General features: G+C 44.3%; 1 protein-coding gene across 1 annotated transcript in view; it reads left to right on the top strand.

Annotated features, from left to right (window-relative positions):
* Positions 1–24,734, top strand: part of PAQR8 (progestin and adipoQ receptor family member 8) — a 46,815-nt gene extending 22,081 nt beyond the window's left edge. Inside the window, exons 2-3 of the mRNA XM_076003300.1 lie at positions 18,289–20,371; positions 20,715–24,734. Coding sequence (XP_075859415.1) covers positions 18,340–19,404 — 1,065 coding nt within the window. The 5' untranslated portion in view covers positions 18,289–18,339 and the 3' untranslated portion in view covers positions 19,405–20,371; positions 20,715–24,734. The remainder of the gene's footprint in view (positions 1–18,288; positions 20,372–20,714) is intronic.
* The last annotated feature ends 1,359 nt before the right edge of the window (positions 24,735–26,093 follow it).

The raw sequence follows: 26,093 nt of genomic DNA, 5'->3' as shown, positions 1-26,093 counted from the left end.
AGGTGGTGCACCCAGGTAGGGCACGGAAGCTCTGCGTCCCTTCCCTCATGCCTTGCCCTACGCATCTCTTCATCTGTATCCTTTGTAATATACTTTATAATAAGCCAGCAGATGTGTTTCCCTGAGTTCTGTGAGCCACTCCAGCAAATTAAACCCAAAAAGGGGGTTGAAGCCAGTTGATCAGAAGTTCTGGAGGCCTGATCTTGCAACGGGCCTCTGGGGAAGGGGCAGTTTTGGGGGCTGAGCCTGTAGGATCTGATACTATCTCCAGGTAGACAATGTCAGAATTGAATTAGAGGACACCCAGCTGGTGTCTGCCACTTTGTGGGTGGGGGAAGCCCCCCCCTCCCGTTTGGTCAGAGAAGACTTCAGTGTTGATGATTGTTGTGGTGTGAGAGCAGAGAGGTTTGAAGAGCTTTTCCAAAAACAGTTTTAAACTCCTTTATACAACTAGAATTTTCAAGGCTTCAGCTGACCTTTCTGTCAACTTAGGGAGGGCAGCTCAAAAGTACTTATTTCAGTTATTCTTTATCTGATGGATTATATAGCATCAAACAGGGAGCTGCTTATTTAAAATCCTGTGATCCATGTTTTATTATCAATTTATGAAGCTAGTATAAACAGGTATCGACTTACTATCATTTAAGCCAATACTTTGTACTCATGAGAAAAATTGAAAGAGGTTTGCAGCATTGGATTCTTGAGCTGAGTTTTTCCACATGTAATTTTTCAACCTTACTTTTCCAGGTCTAATAAAAAAGAAGTATAATGAGCATGACTCTCTACTTTGGAACCAGGAAGGAGTCTCCCCCAACCTCCTCCTCCCACTGAACTTTGGGGGGAAGATTAACACCTATGGTTGGACAGGTACCTTTGCCCCTCCATACTCCTGTCCCCTGGCCCGGGATTCTGAAGCTGTACTAGCAGTCATTCAGAACATACATGGCTGTTGGTGACTCTCATGCCAGGCTAAAGTTGTAGAGTAATTGCTGAAGTCACAGGGACTAGGTGGGGAAAGAAGGAACTAATGCCCTAAGTCTGTTCTACCCTAATGGCAACAAGCATTGGTTGGCTGAAAAAGCACAGCACCAATCTTGAAAATTGCCCCCCACTCTAATTTTTGGTAACATTCTTACCTACTCAGTGTTTGATTTCTTTTAGTTTTGAACAAAATTCTTGCAAAATATTATCATAATTATAGTGTCTTGGGTGCTTTAATGAAAAGAAAATAAGAATATTTTCCTGTATCTCTGTGCATCCATAGGCAGCTGCCTATGGGCATTTAGCCTCAGCTGGTTGTCAAGCTCAGGGTCTCCCCTGTACCACTAGTTTCTCCCAACACACAGCGCTGATGATAGACACAGGCTTCTCTTTATCGTCAGGTTGAAGTGATATCACATGGGCGTGTAGCAGCCATTAGGTGTATACTGTTGTCATTAAATGGTGATAGCAGTACTTAGTAGCAAAAGAAGGAAAGTTTAGTGGATTCAGCAGACATTTATTGAGGGTGCATTCTGGGCAAACATCTGTGCTAGGTTCAAAGTAGAGAGGAGAGGGAATTTAATGCAATGCAAGATAGTTCTTGCTGGCAAGAAATTTATGGCCTGCTCGGGACATAGGAAAAGTATCCAGATAACTACGGAATAAAGTTGTGTATGATGGCATCATTTAAGAGATACAAACTGAAGGTTGCAGGGAAACAGATGGAATAAGATATTGCTTTGACTGGGTGAATTGGAAGGCATGAAAAAATTGGCATCTAAGAGATGCCTTCAGGGATGGATAAAGTTTTCTGAGGCAGAAATAGGGAGCCATTCCAGCTGAATAGAGCAGCCTGGGCCAAGACCAGAAGAGGAATCCCTTTCTCGTCATGTATATATCCAAGGAGACATGGATAAGACTGCACTGTAGCCTGGTTTGTCACAGCAAATAACGAGAAACAACCACCATCCACGGGATGGACAAATAAATTGTGCTATATTCACACAATGCAAGATACTCAGCAGAGAAAATGAATCAACTAGAGAATCCTGTTACAATTAGTGTGGAAAAAAACACATTAAATGAAAGAAAAAAGGCTGTAGAATGTTAGGAACAAAAGGTGTTAAGGTTAAAAATATCTAAAACAATATATATTGTTGATGGATATATAATTGCATGTGTTTTATTATACTATTATGTGTAGATGTGTAACTCTATAATTTCATAATGCCTTCATGTGATGAAAACATTAGTGGGAATGAAAACCACCCAAGTTGGTGCGTAGAGAGTGCTGCTCAGGAGGGGGGAAGGGAACGAGTGGACACAGGAAGGTAGGTTCCGGCTGTATCTGTGTTATAGACAATGCAGGTAGGTAATGATGAACAGACACACTCATACATCTACATACACATATGTATGCACGCATACACATGCATACGTGTATATTTTAAAATCGGAAGAAAACCACGTTAAGATGTGACAGTTTGTTATCCTGTACACTCTTCTATACAGGTAAGATATTTCATAATTTAAAAACGAAGGAGAAAGTCATAGTGCATGTTTAGGAATAGCAAATGGTGTAGATCAGTGTTTTTCAAACTTTTAACCTGACCCTCGGTAAGAAATCTATTTTTATTTTGGAAACCAGGAATTTCACACCAGTACTTATCCATAATGTATGAGGTATACCCTGACATGTTCTGTTCTGTTCTGTTTACTGTTTTGTTCTGCCTGAGATCAAGCAGCGGGTGCTGCCTACGGTCACATGCAGTTCAGGGCCAGGCCACAGACGGCTGTGACTGCCAGGCTCAGGAACGTGAGCTTCAGTTGGCGGAGAGGAGAGGGCCGCTGGTGGCTTTAGGGCATGTTATTGTCTGAGCTGAACTTTAGCCAGATCAGGTAAGATGGAACTGAGGCCAGAGATTGGCAGATCTAAGATCAGTTAACCATTCGTGTAGCTGGGACAGGATGTGTGTCTACAGGGGAAGTGAAAAGAAGGAACAGGTTTTGAATATGCTGTACTTTTTAAAAAAATTAATAATTAAGGACTTGATGTCTGGGGTTTGAAGGAAGTGGGAGGGAAAGGAGACAAATTTCACTTTTGATTTCAAGACTTGGTGACTCTAATAACAGAACAAGGTACCGTGTTTCCCCCAAAATAAGACAGGGTCCTATATTTATTTTTCCTCAAGAAGACACCCTAGGGCTTATTTTCAGGGGATGTGTTATTTTTTTAAGTATGGTACAACAATCTACATTTAATCAAATAGAGTTAAGTCGTCTTCTTCTGGAACATCATCATAACTCTCCACACCCAGAATTCCATCCTGAATTTCTTGTGACTCTATTTCCTTTAGACCCATTGGCCCCAATCTCTCATGTCGAGCAGTAGAGCTCTCATGGGGTAAATGAGAAGGGCTGCTCGTCTTCTTTACCGCTGGGAGACCCAATGCATGGGTTGTGCAGACACGCTGCGTAGCCACGCCCATCACTAGGTCTTATTTTCTGAGTAGGGCTTCTATGGCGCAAATGCTTAGAAATCCTGCTAGGGCTTATTTTATGGGTAGGTCTTATTTTTGGGGAAACATGGCAAAACAAGTTTGCTTTTAAATAGCGTTTAAGGTGCTGAGGGGGACATCCAGGTGGATGTGGTGAAGTTTTAGAGGTTCAAAGACATGAATTCATAATGGTTTCATAATGTGTATGGCTCTCTGTGGTAGTACACAGTACCTGGTCAGGAAAAAAAAAATGAAATTAGGTGTAATCAGATGGGGGGCTAGACAGGCAGTCCCAGCAGAGGCGTGGGGGATGGAGGGAGAAGGATTGCTGGCAGGGGTCAAGGTAGAGCGGCTGGCACTGGGCTGGGCTTGTGTTAGAGTGGCAGTGGGGCCCTCTGAAGTGGGTGGACTACGAGAGAAGAAGGGTGGGAGGACGAGGTTATGAGGAGCCCAAAGAGTGTGTTCAACAGGTGCGAGGAAATATTACAAGCGGACATCAGGAGTGTCGTGATCAGGGAGGAGGGATTTCAGACCTCAGATCTTGGGGCTAAAGTCATTCTGAGTGATAGTCACAACCTTTGTAGGAACCAAAGGCTGGGCAGGTGGATTCCATGATATAATGGAGATGAAAGCTATTGCTGTGTGATAGCTCACAGTTATTGATCTGAACTGAGTAGATTGGCTTTTGCAACAGAGCTCCTCTGATGGAACAGCTAATGATTTTTAACTAGATCTGCTACTGATTATGAATTACTGCTTTAGATTGTGGAAAAGGCCACACTGGGAAGTGGAGCGAGGTCCTCACAGGTACCCTTAGGAAAGCCCTCAGGGAATGTCCTGGGAGAGGAGATCTGGATGGCACTCTTGGGTCATGCTGTGAGCCAGGCTTCCTAGTCCCTCATCAGCTCAACGGCAGATAGGCACCCTCTCACCGAACTCTTCCCTTTCATTCATGGTTGATGGCCTTCCTTTTTACTCAGACACAATCAGTCGCCTGGACTCCTGGGACACAGGAGTCAAATGCAGTGGGGTTTGCCCATACATGATTGCTGATGTCTTTTAGGGCTTTGACTAGGTCACTTAAATTCTCTGCGCCTCAATTATTCTCACAATCAAGTAACACAGACTAAAAAAAAATTTTTTTTCATGTCTTGAACAGCATCCTTGTGCAACTCAGTTTTATAATTTAATGTACAGGAGGATACATGGACAGCCAGTTACAGCATTATGCTAGGAGGAGGCTACAGTCTGATTGTTTGTGTCTCACCGGCCCTCCCCGCCCAGATTCATATGTTGAGATCCTAACCAGCCGTGTGATTAGGTCACCTAGAGGAATGGGGTCAGTTCCCTTTTAAAAGAAATCGAGGAGCTCCCTGCTCCTTCTGCCATGGGAGGCCGCAGTGAGCAGACAACCACGTAGGAACCAGCAGCAGGCCTTTGCCACACGTTAGATCTGCCCGTGCCTGGATCTTGGGCTTTCCCAGCCTCCAGAACTCTGAGAAACAGATCTCTGTTGTTTATAAGCCACCTCGTCTATGGTATTTTATTTTAGCACCCTGAATGGACCAAGACAGAAGGTTTAACAGGACACGATTAATTCCGCTTGAGGCTGTTGCTAAAGTTCGTGAAAGAGGCTATATCTGAGCCTGAATTTGAGACAGAAGCGGGTTTTGCCAGGCACAGCGGGGTATAGTAACATTGGCGACGTCAAGTGTGTGGCTTGTTTCGGGAAACAGGACAGTCTGTTCTGCCTCTTTCTATGCAACGAGAATAAAAAACCAGTTCTCCTAACTCGGCTCCAATGTTCTCTTACATTGTTTTTTTTTTTTTCTGCCTGGCCTCTCTATTTCCTAAATCTTTTCTTAGGCACAAAAGTACAAATGGTAGGAGGTGATAGATCAAAAATCCAGTGAGCAATTTAACTGTGGTTTAGGGATGCCTACTAAGTAGATCAACCACATACAGATAAACAACCTCCAACTCAAATGTTGTTTCCTTTTGAAAAATACCCTGCATTTTCATTATCTTGAATCTCACTGGTTTTACCTTTAGAAGCAGGCAGAGGATAGTCTTATTTCGCTTTGTCTTTAAATGATTATCTGTTGACTCATTCTGGGGTGCCTTTACTCTGATCGTTTGCTGACAGGAGAAATAAAAGGGTGGGTTAGTGGGTGTTCCTGTCTCAAGGAGCTTGCAACTGAGTAGACCAGAGAGACAAGGCTCTCCATGTACATAGTAGCAAAGTAATGTGCGAGTCCAGATGTTCTACCTACCAGAACAAGTGGAATAGGTAGGTAAGCGAATCGGTGGAAGAGAAATCAAGATGGCCTGGGGAAAAGTTTTGTGGTGATTTGGAATTGAGTTAAGGCCTTGAGGATATCTAAGGAGAAACCGAGAATGAAAGTACTTGCTTGACTCTTTGTAGTACACTCTGGTATACTGGGACCACCAGAAGGGTGTGCTTTATTTGCTACGGGAGGGTTAATGCTTCATTGCCAGGGAACATACAGCATGCTATATGTGTTGCTCCAGACCTTGGCTTACTCTGTTAGTAGATTCTTCTGCTATGGAAAGGACAATTTCCAAGATTGATTTCCTGCCAGTGGAATGGGCAGCTGTCTTTAGGGTCCCTCCTGCGCTGCCCCAGGTCCCAGCAGGTTTACTGACTGGTGCTGAAGCTTCCTGCTGACGAGAGGCTAGATCAGGCCAACAGGCTGCATGACCGAAGCCAACCCACACCTAATGAAGCCGATGGTTACGCTCATATGGAGAAGCCCAGGGAGACTGCTGTCTTTAGGCTTTAATAACAGGAGTTTCAGACAGCAGAGTTTAACTTTACCCAAACAAGAAGTTTCGCAAGAAAATGACCCTCACAACGGTTGATTGGCTTTTGACTGTTCAATGTGTTCTTCTAAATGGTTCCCAGCTCCTCTGACTTCTCCCACCTGACAGATAAAGCACAGTTGCTATGTATTCCATGCGGCGTGTGCATTTGGTGTTTTTAATGATGCATTATGAAAACAGTGCCTGTTCAAGCAAGGAGATTGGCTGAGATGTGGAAGGTATAGGAAGTGACAGTGAAGGACAGGCAGAAACCCTAGCTAGTGGCTTCCTGCATACTCGGAGGAAATATGCATATGCTCTGCTCGTCTTCCCCAGGGGCACAGCAGCACATTAGGGCTTGTCTTTTCTTTCTCCTCTTATGAATATGGTAAGGAGACACAGGAAAAGATTCAGAGGCAGGGAGGTCACTGAGCCCAGAGGGTGACACATGTACTTGCCACATCTGTGGCACACAGGTGTACCTTACTTTATTTATAGGCATCGTGCAGTCATATCACAAACACACATGTCAGGGATTGATTTACTTATTAAGGCCATTTGGGTTTGTGTGTCGTGGGGAACGTCTTTTGACAATATTGTGCATAATGACTCCCAATATAAGAGAATGTGATTGCTGCACTACTAGTAGACGTTACATATTTTTTTCCCCCTTACCCCCTCCTCACCGTGACCATTAGTTTACATTATGGCAAATGTTGTTAGGTTACTCCTAATAATTTTGTTAGTATAATATGCTAACTAGTTGAGCTCAAAATCCCCAGAATTATGCAAGTATATATGTATTCCTTTATGATGTTGGGGTATTTGGAGGGGGTGTGTCTTAATCTTATAGACTAATCATGTTTTGCCAATTTTTGCATATTTATGTCAAATATTCCTATTTGCAGAAGAGCAATAACCTTATTTTTCCAATTACAAAAGTAGTAAATGTTCATTGTTAAAAAGTACTGTAATGATAGGATCTACCCCAGAAGAAAATTAAAATTCCCCATAATCCCACCCCTCAGTAATAGTTGTTTTGTTTTGATTACGTGCACTTCCGTACTTTTTCTTTTCCATGTTTATGTTTGCCAAAATAGGACACATACATTTTATTTGCTTTATCCTTGTAATGATGTCTTTCACTACAGTGAAAAAACAATGGAGCACACATGTATCATGTGCATTTTTCTACAACAATAAATGTATATGTAATAAGCACAAAGTATCCTATTGTGCAGATCGAGCATAATTTGCTTAATCAAATATTCAGTTTTTAGATGTGGAGATTCTAATGTTGGGTAGATTCTATTAAATAGAGGGGGAAATATGCATTGACCATCAGTGAAATCTGAATCCAGGTTAAAAAGATCTCTGCTAATAATAGGATTCCGGCGGTAGTGCTACTCTTTAAAATATGACTTTATAAACAGTGGTATGATTCTTGGCAGACGCGGCTACAGATCTGGGTAGGGCCCAGAGGTCTCTCACTTGATGAATGACTATGGAGATGCTGGAGGCGTCTGAGACTGTCTCCAGCCCCACCTCTGTCTCAAAGGCTGCCCAAAGCACCGTTCTTCCGGTCCTTATAAATGGACACCAAGTTGTTTTGGCTGCTATTCCTTCTCAGCCATTTTTGGCTGTGCAGTGATGTGTGAGGCTGGACTCTTGTGGATTCTGAAAGCATTTCTTCTGCTCTTTTTTGGTGGAAATTGCCACTTTTGTTCTCTGTCCAATAATCAGCAGGCCACCTTCCTGCCATCTGTATGAGTCCCACACACAGGGACATGAGGTGATGTCACAGGATCTGTTTGTTGGTGATTTCAGCACACAGCTTGACGTCCAATACAAAGCAAAACATAGCCCAAATGAACTCCAGAATCTTACAGTATTAAAGTTTCTACAGATTATACCCCCGTTTTATGGACAAAGGCCCTGAGTCATAGAGCCGTTTGAGTGATTTGCCTAAAGTCACATAGTTAGTGGTAGAGCTGGAATTAGACATTGAGACTTCTAATTTCTTGCCCAATGTTCTTTTCAGAGAATCAGCTATTCCAAATTTGTGGTAGGTTCACATAGGGTGCTTATAATAGGTCAAGAAACACCATTGCTTTGGCGTGCTTCTATGTGGTATTCAGATAAAATGTTTTCAGTACCAAACTATGCCAGTTTCTCAAGTACAGAGCTTTTATTTAATTCTCCACTTTGTAAATCTGGGAGAAGGTTTTTAGATGGCATGCTATATGCATAGCAGAATTCAGTGATTATTTTCAAACTCAGTGTGCTTTCCACCAGCAGGCTGATAAATGACCCTCAGTCTTCAGGTTTATGATTGAAACATCTCACTGCACCAGTTCTGCAAGGCTAGCTACAATGAACTGCATGTCCTTGTTTTCTTTTCTTTTTTTTTTTTTCTCTTGGAGACAGGGTTTTTCTCTGTCACCCAGGCTAGAGTGCAGTGGTGTCATCATAGCTCAGTGCAGCCACCAGCCCCTGGTCTCAAGTAATTCTTCTGCCTAAGCTCCCCAAGTAGCTAGGACTACAGGTATGTGCCACCACACTCGGCTCATTTTTCTATTTTTTGTAGAGATGCAGTCTCACTATGTTGCTCAAGCTGGTCTTGAACTCCTGGCCTCAAGTGATCCTCCCACCTCAGCCTCCCAGACTGCTAGGATTACAGGCGTGAGCCTCTGTGCCTAGCCTGCATGTCTCTTTAATATGAAAGAGGCCCATTAGGTTTATGATTACATTTATCTGGGCTTTATACCTACTTGGATTGTCTGATAGATTCCACTCAGATTTTATGCAAGTCACATTTTCTTCCCCTCGAAGAGTATTGGAATCTGATTTATAAATAAATTCAGTGGCAAAAAACTGTGAAACTGATTGTTTTTGTAAGGCCAATTGCAATTTATTTTTGTTAATGGAGCCAAGCAATGTTGCAGCAACATATCTGAAGTTGCATGTTATCAAAAAATACTGGCGCAGTCTTCGAGTGCATTTTTAGAGAGCATAGTAGTTAAGAGCCTACACTCTAGGGCCAACTGCTTAGGTTTACCTCTTGGATCTGCCACATGCTGTGTAGCCTTGCACAAGTTACTTAATCTCTTTGTGCCTCTGTTTCCTCATCTGTAGAATGGGGATGATGATAATAGTACCAGTGTCAGGTAGTTGTTGAGAAGTTTAAATGAATTAATATCTGCAAAGTACCTAGAACACTGGCTGGCATGAGATATATTTGCTATTATTGTTTGCTATTATTATTATTATTCTGACACTTTCATCCCATTCATTCATTCAACAACGACTTCTTGGAACATCTATGTGCCAGGCACAATGGTAAGTGATAAAAACATTCTCAGATCTCAAAGGATCTAGCAGTTTAGTGGGCAGAGAGACATAAAATGCAAACCATGACACTGTCGTGTACAGTGAGGAAAGTGCTGTATTGGAGGACTCTGAGTACAGTGGCAGTATAGGGGAAGGAGGGGATATCTGAGCTGGGACATGGAACGTCACAGGGGATATTTGAGCCGGGACATGGAGGATGAATAGGAGTTGGCCAGTGGGTATCAGCGGCACAGGCATCTCAAGCATGTACGGAAGCACAAAGGCCTGAGAGGATGGCAGATTAACTGGGACACAAAGTCGTAGGGTGGGGATGGTTCGGGGATAGTCGAGGAGACACACAGGTGGGAACCAGGAAGCTGTTTTATATCTGTAGGTTCCGGTGAGAGATGATGAGGACTGAAATTCAGACAGTGGCTGAGCCACCTGGCAGCCCTCTCTGGGAGGGAAGTAGCAGGGAGGCGGCGGTGAGGAGCAGGGAGTGCAGTGGGCATGCCTGTTGGGCACTGTCACATCTGCTCCTCGCGTGACTGGAGACACGCCCAGGTGGGGCTGTGCTTGTCCATAAAGCTCCTCTCAGCTAAATAGACATTTGTCAGCACTTGACATGCATTTTCACCGTTTTCAGGGGATCACAGCAATCACCAGAAACATGTCATTTCATTGTTTTATTTAAAACGTTATTGAAAAGGAAATGCATTCCAGGTAGTGTTCATCAGTCAAAACTGGGTAAACAAAGCCAAACCTTAAGAATACACATGGTTCCTGACTTACCATCGTGCAAAAGCAATACTGATTCAGTGGAAGCCGTACTTCAAATTTTGAATTTTAATCTTTTCCCGGGCTAGTGATATGGTACGATGGTACGGATGGATATGGTACGATGCTCTCTCGAAATAGTGGGCAGCCCCAGTGAGCCACAGTTTCCAGTCAGTGGATAGACAGGCAGTCACCTCCCACCACCCCTTCTTTTTTATGAGGACAAAAACCACCCTTCAATAATGGGATGCAAGGTGAGAACTGTGGTGAGGGCCTAGCTAAAAATAATGATAATAATTAATTAGTAACTGTCCCCCTGTAATTGCCATTCCAGAGCCACACAGCTGGTGGTCATAAAGATCCTTCTCAGCCAGGAGAGGTGGTTCCCGCCTATAATCCTAGCACTCTGGGAGGCTGAGGTGGGTGGATCGCTCAAGGTCAAGAGTTTGAAACCAGCCTGAGCAAGAGCGAGACCCCATCTCTACTAAAAATAGAAAGAAAGTAATTGGCCAACTAAAAATATATAGAAAAAATTAGGCGGGCATGGTGGCATGTGGCTGTAGTCCCGGCTACTTGGGAGGCTGAGGCAGAAGGATTGCTTGAGCCCAGGAGTTTGAGGTTGCTGTGAGCTAGGCTGATGCCATGGCGCTCTAGCCCAGGCAACAGAGTGAGACTCTATCTCAAAAAAAAAAAAAAGATCTCCCCATAGCCAGTGTCCATAAAGATTCTTAACTCTCTCCACAGATTACACTATCTTTTTGAAAGCTAAATGTAGTTTTTAAGATATCTTTCAGGCCCTGCATTCCAGTGGATCTATTGGCCCACACAGACCAGTGGTCCATACCTAGAAACTGACTCAACGGGACTTGTGACTCCAAGGACTGGAGCAACACAAGAAGATGATTTCCACACCCCTATAATTCCGCCCCAGTTAACGAACCTAATTACCTAATCCCTTGCCTGCTAAACCATCCTTAAAAACCCTGTCTCCCAAATTCTTGGGGAGGCAGATTTGAGAAATTTCGCTCGTCTCCCTGCTTAGTGCTATGCAGAATAAAGACTTTCTCCGCAGTAAAACCTGCTGGCTCAGCATATTGGCTTCTTCCTGGGCAGCGGGCAAATGAACCTGGTTGGGCGGCAACAGTCTTGGGTATGGCCACATAGCTAATTGAGTAGAGCAAATATTAACAGCCAGACTTCCCAACTCCCCGATCCATTATTTCGTTTTTCCTTCAACCTTGCAGAACAGAAGGAAATGGGAGCCATATGCCTGGGACTAAAGAACCTACAACTGAGTCTAAGCTCAGCTCTTGACTCACTAAGCAACAGCCAGTAAGTCAAGAGACAAGGTGTTGGGGCAAGAAAAGTGACTTTTATTTGGAGGAAACCAAGAAGATGGCAGACTAATGCCTTAAAAGAACCATCTTAAGTTAGTATGAATTGTACTTTTGTTTTTATGTTAAAGGAAGGGGGAAGAGGAGGGGCATTGTAAGAGGTAACCGAGGGCTGTGGACATCTGTGCATCAGAGAAGGTCTGAGGAGGTTGTGAAGCTTCTTTGTTCTTGGTCAGTTAACTTGGGATGAGTAGGTCAGGTCACGATATTCCCATAAATCTTTAACATAGCATTGATGCTTGTGTGCGTACTCTCCTTATCTCCCTGGGAGTGAGTTTTGGGAAAGGGACTGGTTATCATCTTTCTTCTAGAGTTGAACCATAAACTAAATTCTTCCTATAATTAGCTGGCCTACGTGCAGAGCTAAGCAGAAGCTTTTAACTTAAAGGATACTACTGCAGAGGGTCAGAAGTAAAATGGAGCTAGTCACGCCAAGCCTCCCTTCCACTGTTGCAAAGTCTTCTTTAAGTAAATGATTATTAGGTGTCTTCTATCTGCCAGATGCTATTTTAAACACGGGGACTTCTGCACTAAACAGTCCCTGACCTTAAAGGAGCATATGGCTAATGGGGAAATAAGTAGAGTAAATCAGTGATCCCGGCTCCAGGAGAGAAGCGAACTAGGGGAGGCAAGGCCAGGATACGATGGGAGCTGGGGAGAATCCTGAACCAGTCTGGGGGTTAGGAAACTTTCCCCAGTGGAGCAGGCTCCTGGGCAGAGTGTAAAAGGCTTTAGCAGGAGTTGCTGGGCTAAAAGGGTACTGAGTTGGCATTGCAAGGGAAAAAGAGAAAGTGTGAAGAACTCCCAGTATTATGATCCAGGCCCCCCAAGTGGCTGTGGGGGTGTGGGCCCTCAGAGGAGAGACTGGAATGGGAAGGAGATCAACAGAGAAAGGGCCTGTTTGCATGTTAAGAGTTTGTGTTATAAACAAACCATGGTGAGCTACTGAGGAATTTGGGGAAAACTAAGGAGGATCAGATTTCCATTTTAAAACTATCGCCCTGAAGGGGTTTGGAGACTGAAGTGAGAATTGGCATGTGAGGCTGGGGAGGGAAAAAGGTCAGTTATGAGACTGCTGTTGTCATTAACATAAGTTAATTCTGAAGGCCTGAATTAAGGGAGAGCAATAGAAATGGAAAAGGGCACATGGATTCCAGAAACGCTGAGATGAAATCAGCAGGGGTCAGGTGTGGCAGCTCACACCTGTAATCCTAGCACTCCTGGAGGCCAAGGCAGGAGGATCACTTGAGGTTAGGAGTTCGAGACCAGCCTGAGCAAGAGCGAGACCCCTGTCTCTACAAAAAAATACAAAATTTAGCTGAGAGTGGTGGTAGGTGCCTGTAGTCCCAGCTACTCAGGAGGTTGAGGCAGGAGGATCGTTAGAGCCCAGGAGTTTGAGGTTGCAGTGAGCTATGATGATGTCACTGGACTCTAGCCAGGGTGAAAGAGAGAGACTATGTCCAAGGAAGGAAGGAAGGAAGGAGGGAGGGAGGGAGGCAGGGAGGGAGGGGAAGGGGAAGGGGAAGGGGAAAAAAATCAGCAGGCCTAGATGGCTGATTAGATGTAGGGTAAGGGTCAAGGGGATGTCTGAAGATAGTGGGTCTGAAGTGCCTATGGGACATTCAGTTAGACACACCTAAAGCAGTTGGATATTTGAATCTACATGTCACGAAAGATCTGGCTGGATATTTGGGGATCAGCTGATAACAGGTGCTGGCTGAAACTAAGGGCCTGAGAGCAATACCTGTGTGAAAGGCACTGTGGACATTGAAAAGGGGACAGGTAGTGGAGCTCTAAAACGCCACAGTTGACAGGGATGGTAGGAGAAGAAAACCAAGATAGGGCCAGAGAGGGTAGTATCACTGAAGCCAAAATAGAAGGCATTGCTTAGCATTGAGACTCCTGCAGAGCTTGGGGGAGATAAGCATTGAAATAAGCTAAACACTTCAGGGGAGAGAAAGGACCCCTGCTAATGGAAAAAGCTCCAACTCTGTAAAGTAGTTTAAAGGGGTTTATTCTGAACATGAGTGACCATTGGCTAGGCAATCTATAAATTCAAGAAGCTTTGAGTATGTGGTCCTGAGGAAGTCAGGTTACAGCTTGGTTTTATACATTTTAGGGAGACAGGAATTGCAGGTAAAATCACAAATCAATATATGGGAGGTATACATCGGTTTGGTAGGAGTGCATGGGGACAGATGCCAGGATGGAGGGAGGGGCCCTTACTCAGAGCAGTCGCTTGGGAAGGCTGGGAGGACTGACATCCTGATGCCAATATATGGTTTTCTCCAAAACAGGCTCAAACTTTACAGCTGGCCCTTGGAATCCTGTTCTAGAAGCACTGCCCACTCTTGCTTGGTGAAAATGAGGCTTGGCTAGGGGGAAGGTTGGACCCTCCTGGACAGGGGCTTTGAAGTTAATAATGATAAAAGAATTATAACTCATTACCATCACTGCAACTGTGCTGGCTGCTCTCAAAGGGAGAAGAATTTCATGGCAAGGGAAGAGGTAGTTGCTAAAGAAAGGAGAAAGAAATAATCCCTTCTCTTTCTGACCACAAGTTTAGAATATTTCATGACTCTGCACGTCAAAGGAACATTTAAGACCTTTTCACCCACAGATAGAGGACTGAGATCTTTGCAACACTCTCATTGCTGAGAGAGAGAAGGGGTCATATTCTGATATTCTGATTTGGACGCTGTGGTGGTTGTGTCACTGCCTGGACTACCCGGTCCCTTTGTGGGTATCAGGTTACACACTCCAGGGGATGGAGTTATTAAGGAGACTCTGAGACTGGTGTGGCTGCATTTTAAAAATCTCATTTGCAAGGGAAATGATGATTCTGCTAACTTTTTTTTTTTTTCTGTGTGCACCTTTTCCTTTGAAGTTAAAGTTAATATTCTCTTGGTCTTGTATCTCTCTGTTTCTTAGTTCTATAAGCCTCTTCCTAGTTTATTTTCCTTAGGAGTGAAGTAGAAATGATTTTCTGAAAAAAGGCTCGTCAGCATTAAGCCATGGGGGAGGTTGAAGCTATGAGGCCTGGAGGAACGAACTGTCATGGTCGGAGCTCTGCAGTCATAGGTTTTCTGCAGCCTAACAATAAGGAATCATCATGTTCTGTCCTTTCTCCCTCAGAACAGACAGATGCTACTTAGCTCCCAGGTCTGAATTGTGCCTCATTCCAATCATTAAACTACTAAAACCCAACGTTCTTAGTCTTCGGAAATTCAGTTCGTTTATGAGAAATTGCTATGTGAAAGACAGCCTATTTTAAGGCTATGAAGGTAAGTAGGAGTTGTGCAGTTATGCGTTAAACTCTGCATACAAGAATTGTCTCGGGTTGGTTTGGGTGCGCAAAGATGATGGAAATACCCTTGGTCTCACATGGCATGCAGATGGGGTCTACTGGGGAGCATTTTTAGGGATTCCTTCTCTTATAGCTTCTTATCCCCAGGGGCTTACCTTGATTTCTCCCATCCCTAAAATCAGATTGGTAATTTCATCTCATTTCCCTCTCTGCTTCACAAGAGGTAGTAGAAGTCTGTAATCTAAAGAATAGAGCACTTTGGTTCCCCAGTGCTCCAATCTAGCCCGGCTCCCCCAGGTTATATGTTGCTAACAGCAGTAGGACAACTTGAAAGGTCATCCCATGTCCCAGGCCCATTCCTACAGACTGACCCCCCTGGTGAGTTAGAGAAGCCGCCATCCAGAACGTAACTCCTAGGTACTTGGACCCCTCTACTGGCTGATAATGGAAGTACTGCATAGCTGCTTCTCTTTCTGTTTTTAAATGAATTAAGGTATTCTGATGATCATTTGCTTTTTCTCTCCCATGCTCCCTGTCTCTGTGTTTCTCTTCCTAGCTGGCTCTATAAACCTTAATACATTTCTCTTAGCGTCTTTAATTCCTATCTTGAGCACTGCATACATAGCCCGTTCCTGGTAGGACATCACTGTCTGACAGGTGCTGGTTAAATTAATGCCTCAATACAGGGTTACAGGGGCTGCCATAGAAGTAGGTACAAGGTACAGAGAGGACCGTAGGCCCTCCACTCATGAACCATGCCTGCATCTCACACCGGTGATGGTCATAATAATGGCAAGTACTTTTGCAGACGTGGACCCCAACACTTAAGCACTTTGCAGGCATTACGTCATACGGGTCTTGCTCAGCCTTGTGAGGCAGCTTCTCTGTCATTAGCTCTACTTCATAGACGAAAAACTCAGGCTGGAGTTAATGCAGCTCGTGGATGGTGGGGCTCAGGATTGGAGCTCAGTCCTCTCTGGTGTCAATGTCATGCCACGAACTACGCTAGTGTGATCTCTCCAGATGCTCTGGGCTTTCCAGGCCATTATCTTGGCAAAAGTTCTTTGACCTTGCTCTCTGCCTGGAAGTCTCTTCCTCTCTTATCTTCTCGAAGAAATTGTGACTTCTCCCTTCAAGACTCATTTCAGGGGTTACTTGGAGAGGGCTGCTGCCCCCCCCAGCCCCACCTTCTCTTTTGGTTGTGTTTGCAGAAACCCTGTGACCCAGTGCTTGCCTCTGATGGAGCACTTAATTCACTTATCGCACATTTTTATCTTGATTCCCCTACATGCCTGTCTCCATGGTAACCTGTGGCCTCCATGATGGCAGGGAGCCCATCTTATCTTTGTATCCTGGGACCTAATACCTAGCACAGAGCCCAGCTCATAGTCAGAAAAATAACAGGAGTGCGTCCCATTTACTGAGTGCCTGACCATGGGTCAGGCAGAGTGCTCGGCACTTCATTTTTCAGATTCTCTCACTTAACCGTCACAACAACCTGTGCAAATGTTGAATTATTACCCCATTTTACAGATAAAGAAGCTGAGGCTTAGAGAGTTTTATAACTTGTCCAAGGTCACCCAGTAAAGAATAAAACTAGGGCTTCCCTCCAGGTCTTTCTGAACTTTCTTTCACATTTTATTAGTTTTCATGCCGTCCATTTTTTATCTGATTAAATATATTTTTTTCTCTTTCAATATTAAGAAGTGTGAGTAGGAAAATTACATTTTCTGTGCTAAAAATTAATAGTGCCCAGACCAGCACCTTCACTCTCTCTCTCCCAGTTGAGGATCTTTGAAATAAGTGAGCCATGTAAATAATCAGGTATTGAACTATTCTGAAGAAAAAAGTTTGGGAACTATAAGTACAGGAGGTAATGTAGGTAAGCTCGAAATCTATTTCTTTACCTAGTAATTTCACATGAAATTTTGCAGCAATTTTATGAAATATTTTATAAAATAATTGCTGTGTTCATCTGGCTCATCTGTCATCTAGAAATTCCAAGTGTAAATTAAGCATTTCTGAGGCCAGAAATTCACTGAGTACAGATTTAGTTACCCGGGAGAGGCAAATCCAAAACGACTTGCTTTCCAGAGCATAAAAAAGAAAAAAACAAACAAACAAAAAAACCCAATCTTTGCAATAAGATTTTATGATGTTAGGTTTAGGCCACATGTTAATTTTGTTTAACTGGTAAGAAATCTCAGACTATGCATTGGTCTTCACCATCCTAATTGCTGAATCATTTGGGGTTGTCTTTAGTTCGGGATTCAGTCAATTGCTTACCTCAGATTTTTAAGTTACCAGTGAAATTAGTGGATAGTTTAAGATCAGGTGGGTGCTAAAGAAATAGAGGCTATCATTAGTCATATCAATATTTATAATTCTTATATTTCAGCATTTATACTTACAGTATTTCATTTTGCTATTAGAGCCTATCTGATGATTACATGTTAGTAATCTAGAAAACCCCATAGCCTTTAAAGGTAACCTTACTTGCCTTATCGATACTTTTTTTTTTTTTTTTTTTTTTGAGACAGAGTCTGGCTTTGTTGCCCAGGCTAGAGTGAGTGCCATGGCGTCAGCCTAGCTCACAGCAACCTAACTCCTGGGCTCAAGGGATCCTGCTGCCTCAGCCTCCCAAGTAGCTGGGACTGCAGGCATGCGCCACCATGCCCGGCTAATTTTTTCTATATATATTAGTTGGCCAATTAATTTCTTTCTGTGTATAGTAGAGACGGTCTCTTGCTCAGGCTGGTTTCGAACTCCTGACCTCGAGCAATCCACCAGCCTTGGCCTTCCAGCGTGCTAGGATTACAGGCGTGAGCCACCGCGCCCGGCCGATACCGTTAAATCTTGATAATCATTAAGTCATCAATATCCTTACATCCTATCAGGGTGGGTGACATTCCCATTCTACAAGATGTGACTTTGCCTCGCACAGGCAGTGCGTGGAAGGTGCAGAATCGGAATGTTAGGGCGGTGAGAGATCCGTCTCCGTCCCACTCCATCCTTGTGCAAATGAAGGAAACGAGCTTCGGGGAAGCCGTCTGCAGTGCCCTGCTCCCCCTGCTGCACTGGAAAGCCGGGTCGCATTCGGGGAAGCCACCGTTGCGCGGCCATCTAGCTGCCTTGGTGTCTCACCGTGGCTTTGCCCACCTTCCTTCCCTCTCTGCAGGTGGCACCCCCGGGCCGGACGGCGCGGTGCGGAGGCGGGCAGGCCGCAGCCATGACCACCGCCATCCTGGAGCGCCTGAGCACCCTGTCGGTCAGCGGGCAGCAGCTGCGCCGCCTGCCCAAGATCCTGGAGGACGGGCTGCCCAAGATGCCGTGCACCGTGCCCGAGAGCGACGTGCCCCAGCTCTTCCGCGAGCCCTACATCCACACCGGCTACCGCCCCACCGGGCACGAGTGGCGCTACTACTTCTTCAGCCTCTTCCAGAAGCACAACGAGGTGGTCAACGTCTGGACCCACCTGCTGGCGGCCCTGGCCGTGCTCCTGCGGTTCTGGGCCTTCGCGGAGACCGAGGCCCTGCCCTGGGCCTCCCCCCACTCCCTGCCGCTGCTCCTCTTCATCCTCTCCTCCATCACTTACCTCACCTGCAGCCTTCTGGCCCACCTGCTGCAGTCCAAGTCCGAGCTCTCCCACTACACCTTCTACTTTGTGGACTACGTCGGCGTGAGCGTTTACCAGTATGGCAGCGCCCTGGCCCACTTCTTCTACAGCTCGGACCAGGCCTGGTATGAGCGGTTCTGGCTTTTCTTCCTGCCGGCCGCTGCCTTCTGCGGCTGGCTGTCTTGTGCCGGCTGTTGCTACGCCAAGTACCGCTACCGCAGGCCTTACCCGGTCATGAGGAAGATCTGCCAAGTGGTGCCGGCGGGGCTGGCCTTCGTTCTGGACATCAGCCCTGTGGCTCACCGCGTGGCTCTCTGCCACCTGGCTGGCTGCCAGGAGCAGGCAGCCTGGTACCACACCCTGCAGATCCTCTTCTTCCTGGTCAGCGCCTACTTCTTCTCCTGCCCGGTGCCCGAGAAGTACTTCCCGGGTTCCTGTGACATCGTGGGCCACGGGCATCAGATCTTCCATGCTTTTCTGTCCATCTGCACGCTCTCCCAGCTGGAGGCCATCCTCCTGGACTACCAGGCCCGGCGGGAGATCTTCCTGCAGCGCCACGGGCCCCTGTCCGTCTACACGGCCTGCCTCTCCTTCTTCTTCTTGGCAGCCTGCAGCGCCGCCACCGCCGCACTGCTAAGGCACAAAGTCAAGGCCAGACTGACCAAGAAGGATTCCTGAAGCTGGCTGGGTGGGGCAAGGTGTGGAGGCAGCCTGTAGTGACTGGCAGAAAACTTGATACAGTAGAAGTTGACTTTTTTATTTTTGAGGGTTGGCTTTTAAATTAACATGTATTTCCAAGGATGTGCTATAGCTGCAGCATTTGAGAGCCAAAGGATTCAAGCGTTTTGTTTTTGTTGGTAAAAGGAGTTTTCCTTTTCCTTTTGGGTCACAGCCTTACATGGCACAGGCAGGGAAGGGATCTTGGCTAAGGTGTTCATGGGACACTGAATTAAGGAGAAACATCTTCATGCCTGGAAATTTAGCAGAATTCTGACTGTGGCCTCCAGGGGCAAGTCCTAGAGCTGAAGGGATAATGAAATTAGACTCGTGAGTAAATAGGTGGCTGGTCCTCTGCCCTACTGGAATGGCCATCCTACTGTGCTGGTCTTTCATAATTGAGTTAATTGATCCGAGGACCTAGTTCATTTGGATTTCAGATTGTCCAGGGTGGGAAGGTCAGAATCTTCAAGATGATTCAGTGAGACCCTTAGACATAACTCAGTTCCTCTGATTCCTGTCCCTCTTCTCTCATCCACTGTAATACTGACCCTTTTCTCAGGATGACTGTCTTTCTGGCTGTTTCCCTGAAGTGCTGCTCACTCCCATCCCTGCCTTGCATGGTAATATAAAGGACTAGGAAGCAGTTATACTTCTAGGAAATGCTTGGATTCATGTAGACATTCAGGAAGCGTATCATCATATATTAACGTAAACGGTACTAGAAAGTACAGTGCCAAGAGCCACTTGGGGGCCCAGCCAACAAGCATGGATACTGTTTGGTATCATGGGACCCTTCTGTTTTATACCTGTGGACTGCAGGATTACTTGAGAGCTATTAGGGCTGCCTTATAGGCCTAGAGATCTGGAGATCGCTCCAGGGAACCATCTCCAGTTTTTACCAGCATGTTTAAAAAGGCCTTGGTAGGCCGGGCGCAGTGGCTCACGCCTGTAATCCTAGCTCTTGGGAGGCCGAGGCGGGCGGATTGCTCAAGGTCAGGAGTTCAAAACCAGCCTGAGCAAGAGCGAGACCCCGTCTCTACTATAAATAGAAAGAAATTAATTGGCCAACTGATATATATATAAAAAATTAGCCGGGCATGGTGGCGTATGCCTGTAGTCCCAGCTACTCGGGAACCTGAGGCAGAAGGATCGCTCGAGCCCAGGAGTTTGAGGTTGCTGTGAGCTAGGCTGACGCCACGGCACTCACTCTAGCCTGGACAACAAACCGAGACTCTGTCTCTAAAATAAAAATAAAAAGGCCTTGGTAGAGTGATTGGTTCTAAGGTCCCTCTAGAGATCTAATTATTTTCAGAGGAACCCAAGGTCCAGTCTCCTATATAGGTGCTGCCTCATGAAAGACCCACATAACCAGCCCAGTTCAGGGTCCTAAGGCAGGCAGTTCTGCCTCAGATAAGAGCAGAACCCTTAAAAGTAAGTCCCAAGATAGGCAAGCATGTGTGCTCACTGTGGCCTGGTCCCTGAAGCCTCCTTTGGGTGAAAATGTGTGAACCAGGCACCCTGTAGCTGAGATGTTCTGGAACATTGCGGACCAGCAGCTTCTGTGGTGCTTCAGTTGATGCGTTCTGGCCACCCAGCCCTTTCTGAGGATCGACTTCGGCTCTAATCCAGTGAAGGAGGCTGCACCAAAGGAAGGGCTGTGAATTCCTCTCTTCAGAGGCTACCGTTCTTGTCAGTATAAGTTCCCTTATTCACTAAAAGGGGAAATGGTTTGTTTTAACTCCAGTGAAATGAACCTCTTCTATCATTAGGTTACTTTGTTGTCTTCAAATCGTTTTTCCTTTCCCTGAGAGATTTGTGGGGTTTGTGCCTTATAAATGGAAATGTATAAGTACTTAACGTATGCCTATGTAGAATTTTCTGTTTTGAGTTATTGGGGTAAGAAAAAAGAATTCATTGCTTTCCAACCAGTGAATGAAAGAAACTTCAGAAAGCTAGAGTTGCCTACCAATCAAAAGACTTTTTCAATCTAAGTATTTGGGCCACAAAAAAAGAGTATGTTCAACGGAAGCTTTCCTATGATCTTTATATCAAGAAAGCGGGTGTCTTGTCAGCTACATTGTTCTCCTAGATGGATTTCTCCTGTGTATCCTCAAATATCTGAACTTCTGTGCTACCCACATGTCTTAACACAAGCTTCTGGTGTCTAGGCCAAATTCACAGCAAATAAAGTTGGCAAAACTGGGAACAGAGTTGAACTGAACAAGGGGATGGGGGAATTGTGCAAATACTTTGCAAGTGGAGAGTCAATTTAAGACAGGGAGTAGAAAGTGAAATTTTGTTATTATGGACGCAAAGTCTGTATTTTTTAAAAGTTGGAAAGAGAAGTCCTCTTTCCAACTTGGAAGAAGTGCTCTTCCAGGAGAGCAGAAGAAAGGAAGGTATAAATGAAGATCCTGAATATAGCTGGAGGTGTTGGTGGGCAGAGATCTTTAGGTCAAATGCAGGTATTTTTAAGCAGAGAGAACAGGTGGTAGCGCAGTGACCCTCAAATGCATGCACAGAGCATGTCAGACTGCACACTGTATATGGCCTGGAACATAGAGAAAGAGGCCCCAAACTTAGATATTGCCATACAGTTTTTATTTTAACTTATGTAAGTATTGGCCCCTCAAGTGGTTGGAAATTACAAATAAACAAGAAACAGTTTGGTTTTTTTTCAATAAGAGATATTTGAGAGGCATTGAGGTAGTAGACTATGATATGCTCTTGAAATACCAGTATCTTATTAGAAATATATAAACATAGGAAATGCAGATGTTTTTAACTATGCAGACTTTTGAGAGGTTAAATACTCCTTTTAAAACACTTTCATGAAAATGCTTGTATCAGTAAGGAACAGATCTAGGTTAAGGGAATAATTAAGAGTTTTATAGGCTGTCTTACTCTGGGAAAGCCCCTCCAGCAGTAGATATCTACTGGAAGTGCTGCTGGTTCTCTCTCTTTTCATTACCAGTTTCAATGTATTAAAATATAAATAGAAAACAACTAAACTTTCAGTCATTTACATCTGTTTGTGAATGAAAATGCTGATGAATTTGTATGAGGCTCTACTCAGGGCAGGGAGAGACAATAGCAGGACACAGCAAAGTGGGGACACATTTGCCTGTTTCCCGCTTGACTAGTTCTTCCTGACCTGTATTTACTGACCAGTTAATGTTAATACTCTTAAGATGTCAGGGTTTCATTTCTAATTTCGGCTGAAAGTACTTCACTCAATAACAATATTCTCAAGTGTCTTCTCCTAGAAGCTTGAAAGAAATAGTAGGAGTTTAGGGCCCAGGAAGGAAGGTAGTTTTTATCCCTTACTTTGTTGCCTACCTGTTCACAAATTGTACCCCAGTTCTCGAAAACTTTAGGTTCTTTGGTTGCTGCACTGTAGTTCCAAATGGATCCTCCAGATGGCGATCATGCTTTACTCAGAGAGGGCACAGCCACTGTCTCTAAGGTTTGTGTCTGCTAATCCTGTTGGTCATGTGTTTTGTTTGATTGCTTGGCAAAGAAAAACATGGAACTAGTTTATGTCTGTATGAATCTACTTACATGAATAACCATTAAATGGATTTTGTATATGGATTGTTGTAGCGTCAACAATTTAATGAAACAGCTACCATGTTGCTTTGACAAGGCCCTTTACAAGGGCTATCTTGAGGAGGCCCATCCTAAAGAAAGGTTTTATTTAGACACTGCCAGGAGAAAGAGGTCAGGACACTTTACATCCATACAGAAGTAGGAAAAATAGAAAAGCTTAAAAAAAAAAAAAAGTCTTCATACCCAAACTCCCAAAATACACACACACACACACACACACTCCCCCTAATCCCTCCTTGTGACTAGAACAGACAAAAAGCTATGGAGTTGATTTCTCTGAAAGATTTTAATCTAGTAAATAAACACTCCACTTTCACAGATAATAGTGTTAAAGATTTCAAAATTTTGAATTGATGGGGATGTTTTTTGAAATCTAAAAATTACGAATTGTGAATCTACTATAGATCTATTTATACTATACTGTGCTGTAATGTATGTGTTATGAAATGAGACCTTTAAGGCCAGGCATGGTGGGTCACACCTGTTGTAACCCTAGCACTCTGGGAGGCCAAGGCTAGAGGACCCCTTGAGCTCAGGAGTTCGAGACCAGACTCGGCAAGAGCAAGACCCCATCTCTACAAAGAATAGAAAATTAGTGGGGTGCAGTGGCATGTGCCTTGTGGTGCCAGCTACTCAAGAAGCTGAGGCAAGAGGATCACTGGAGCCCATGAGTTTGAGTTTGCAGTGAGCTATGATGACACCACTGCTCTCTAGCTAGCCCAGGTGACAGAGCAAGAGCCTGTCTCAAAAAAAGAAATTTGACCTCTATCAACCAAATGATATTTGTAGCCTTTATATTAAACCTAAATAGCTGTGGAAAAGGCGGTTCTCTAGGCTGCTGCAGCTTCAGGCTATTGTACTATCACAATAACAGAAAGTAACATTCCTATGGCTAGAGGCTCCACTGGTAGAATTATGGATGTCCCTGTTGCCCAAACCCTTATTGTCACCAGCAGGGGCCCTGGGCAGTTTGAATAAGCTTCCGTTGTCACTCTCACTAGTTCAGCCAGTCTTTCAGTTCATTTAGCAAGAAGTTATTGAGCATCTATGGGTGGCAGGTGCCATGTTGGCTCTGGAGACACCAGAGTGAAGAAAAACAGACCCTGCACGCAGAGAGTCTGCTAATGGAGGACAAGCATCTTCCCCTTGGACCGTGACAAGGTCCCCTCCCCCAGATCTTGATTCTAGTCACAGCCAGAGGGCCAGATGCCCTGAGGAGGCTGGAACCTGGTTTGGGCCAGGACCTTTTCAAAGGGATTGAGCTCTTTCTCCTCTTTCTCTCCGGAGGCTGGAAATATCTCCCTTCCAGCAAAGTGGTCACCTTAAAGTCGCCTCGACCTCCTGTTGATTCCGCTTCTGCAACTCTTCTCACTGCCCTCTAGTTCTTCTAATTCAGTCCCAGGGATCCTTGACACATCAAGACACACAGAAGAGCCCTAAATTTCCATGAGTAGTGTAGGCTTCCCAGGTACATAAAGTCCCAGCCTTCATGGAAGGGGTTGTAGGGTTCTAACCTGAGTACAAGTTCCTGTCCTTGGTAAATTGAAAACAAATAGCACTCCGGATGCCTTCTTTTTAAAAAATAACAACTTTAACTCTTGTGGAATTGTTATGGAAATTTCATATGGAAGGAAGATCATCTCATTAAAAAGATAATTTAAATACTAACTTTGAGAGCACATTTGTCTAAGTTAAGGGCTTTTCTTACATAACATCATTCTCATCGGAAGAGGTATTTGTTCACTATATGTTAAGACTCCAAGAGGCTTTGACCAAGTTGAAGGCTACAGAATAACATATTTAATTTTATCATGCATTGTGCTTTCCAACACATTGTTACAGCCATTTGAGCTTCTAAACTGTATGAGGTAAGTAAGGTCAAAAAGGTCTCCACTGAACTAGAAGTCACTAGAAAGGTAGGATGACTGGTTTGAAGTCACACTAATTGTAATGTTTAAACTTATTTTTCCTTCAGATAAATTCAGGGCCCAGCTAATCAGAAACATTAGCACCAAATATTTGCAGAGCCCTTTATAGCTTATGAAGCACTTTAATGCATATGTATACTACAAAATCATCTCATTTTAATTTGCTATCCTAAATATCTCATGCACAACCAGCATGTGTCCCTTCTTTTTCAGGTAAAGTGACTCTACATCCTTAGATGCCAAATGAAGCATTCTTTGCACCCACAGTCTTCTCAGAAAGCCCCAATTTTCACAGTCCACAGGCTGTGGCCTAGATTATAAAGTCAAATCCCACTCTCCCATCAGTTTCTTGAAAATACCTTTGAATCCTTGGATGAGAATCTCCTCTAGCCTTGATATAATCTTGCCAAATCCCAAATCCTCCCTGTCATCATTCAGTGGGATTATCCACTCCTCAAAGATGGGCTCTCCCAGGAATTTTGACAAGAGGTGTGAATGTGAACATAGGATTTAAAAAAAAAATCTTTCTCTGCCTTTATAGAGAAGAGTTATATTGACTTAGTAGAAAGCAAAAAAAAAAAAAAAAAGGCATGTATTATTTCTCATTTTAAAGTAATACGTGCTTATTAAAGCAAATGCAGAACAAAAGATAATCTATAGGCCCATCACTAAAATAAAATCCCTTTTAGGGGAAAAATAAGCTTATGTCAAAATATTGTCAATGACGAAAGGTAAATTAGCAGTGTATGTAAAGATTCCTAAAAAAAAACAAATTTAAAGCGAGAAATGTTAAGCCCCCTAGTACTTTCAATTCTGTAAAGTATAAAATCAACGGTCTTTGGCCCAGTTTACAGGAATACCAAGATAGTTACATTACACTCCCTTCTGATGTTACATCGTGTAGGTAATTTGATGATGATGTGGCTGAGATACTGGCTCATGAAACCAAGCCAAGGATACATTATCTCTCCTGTTGAAAGAGTTGTGTGAAATGCCTCTTCTGAATCAAGGCCTTAGAGTCCTCTGCTAGAAAGACCTTCGCTGGAGGCAAGGCCCGGCCTGTTGAAACTGGTCAGTGTGTAGATTCGTTGACAGTCACTCCACAAACAG

This window comes from Microcebus murinus, chromosome 5 (genome assembly GCF_040939455.1).
Source record: "Microcebus murinus isolate Inina chromosome 5, M.murinus_Inina_mat1.0, whole genome shotgun sequence".
Lineage (NCBI taxonomy): Eukaryota > Metazoa > Chordata > Mammalia > Primates > Cheirogaleidae > Microcebus > Microcebus murinus.
Note: the sequence above shows the minus strand (reverse complement) of the source record. Positions and strands in the feature narration are given on the sequence as shown.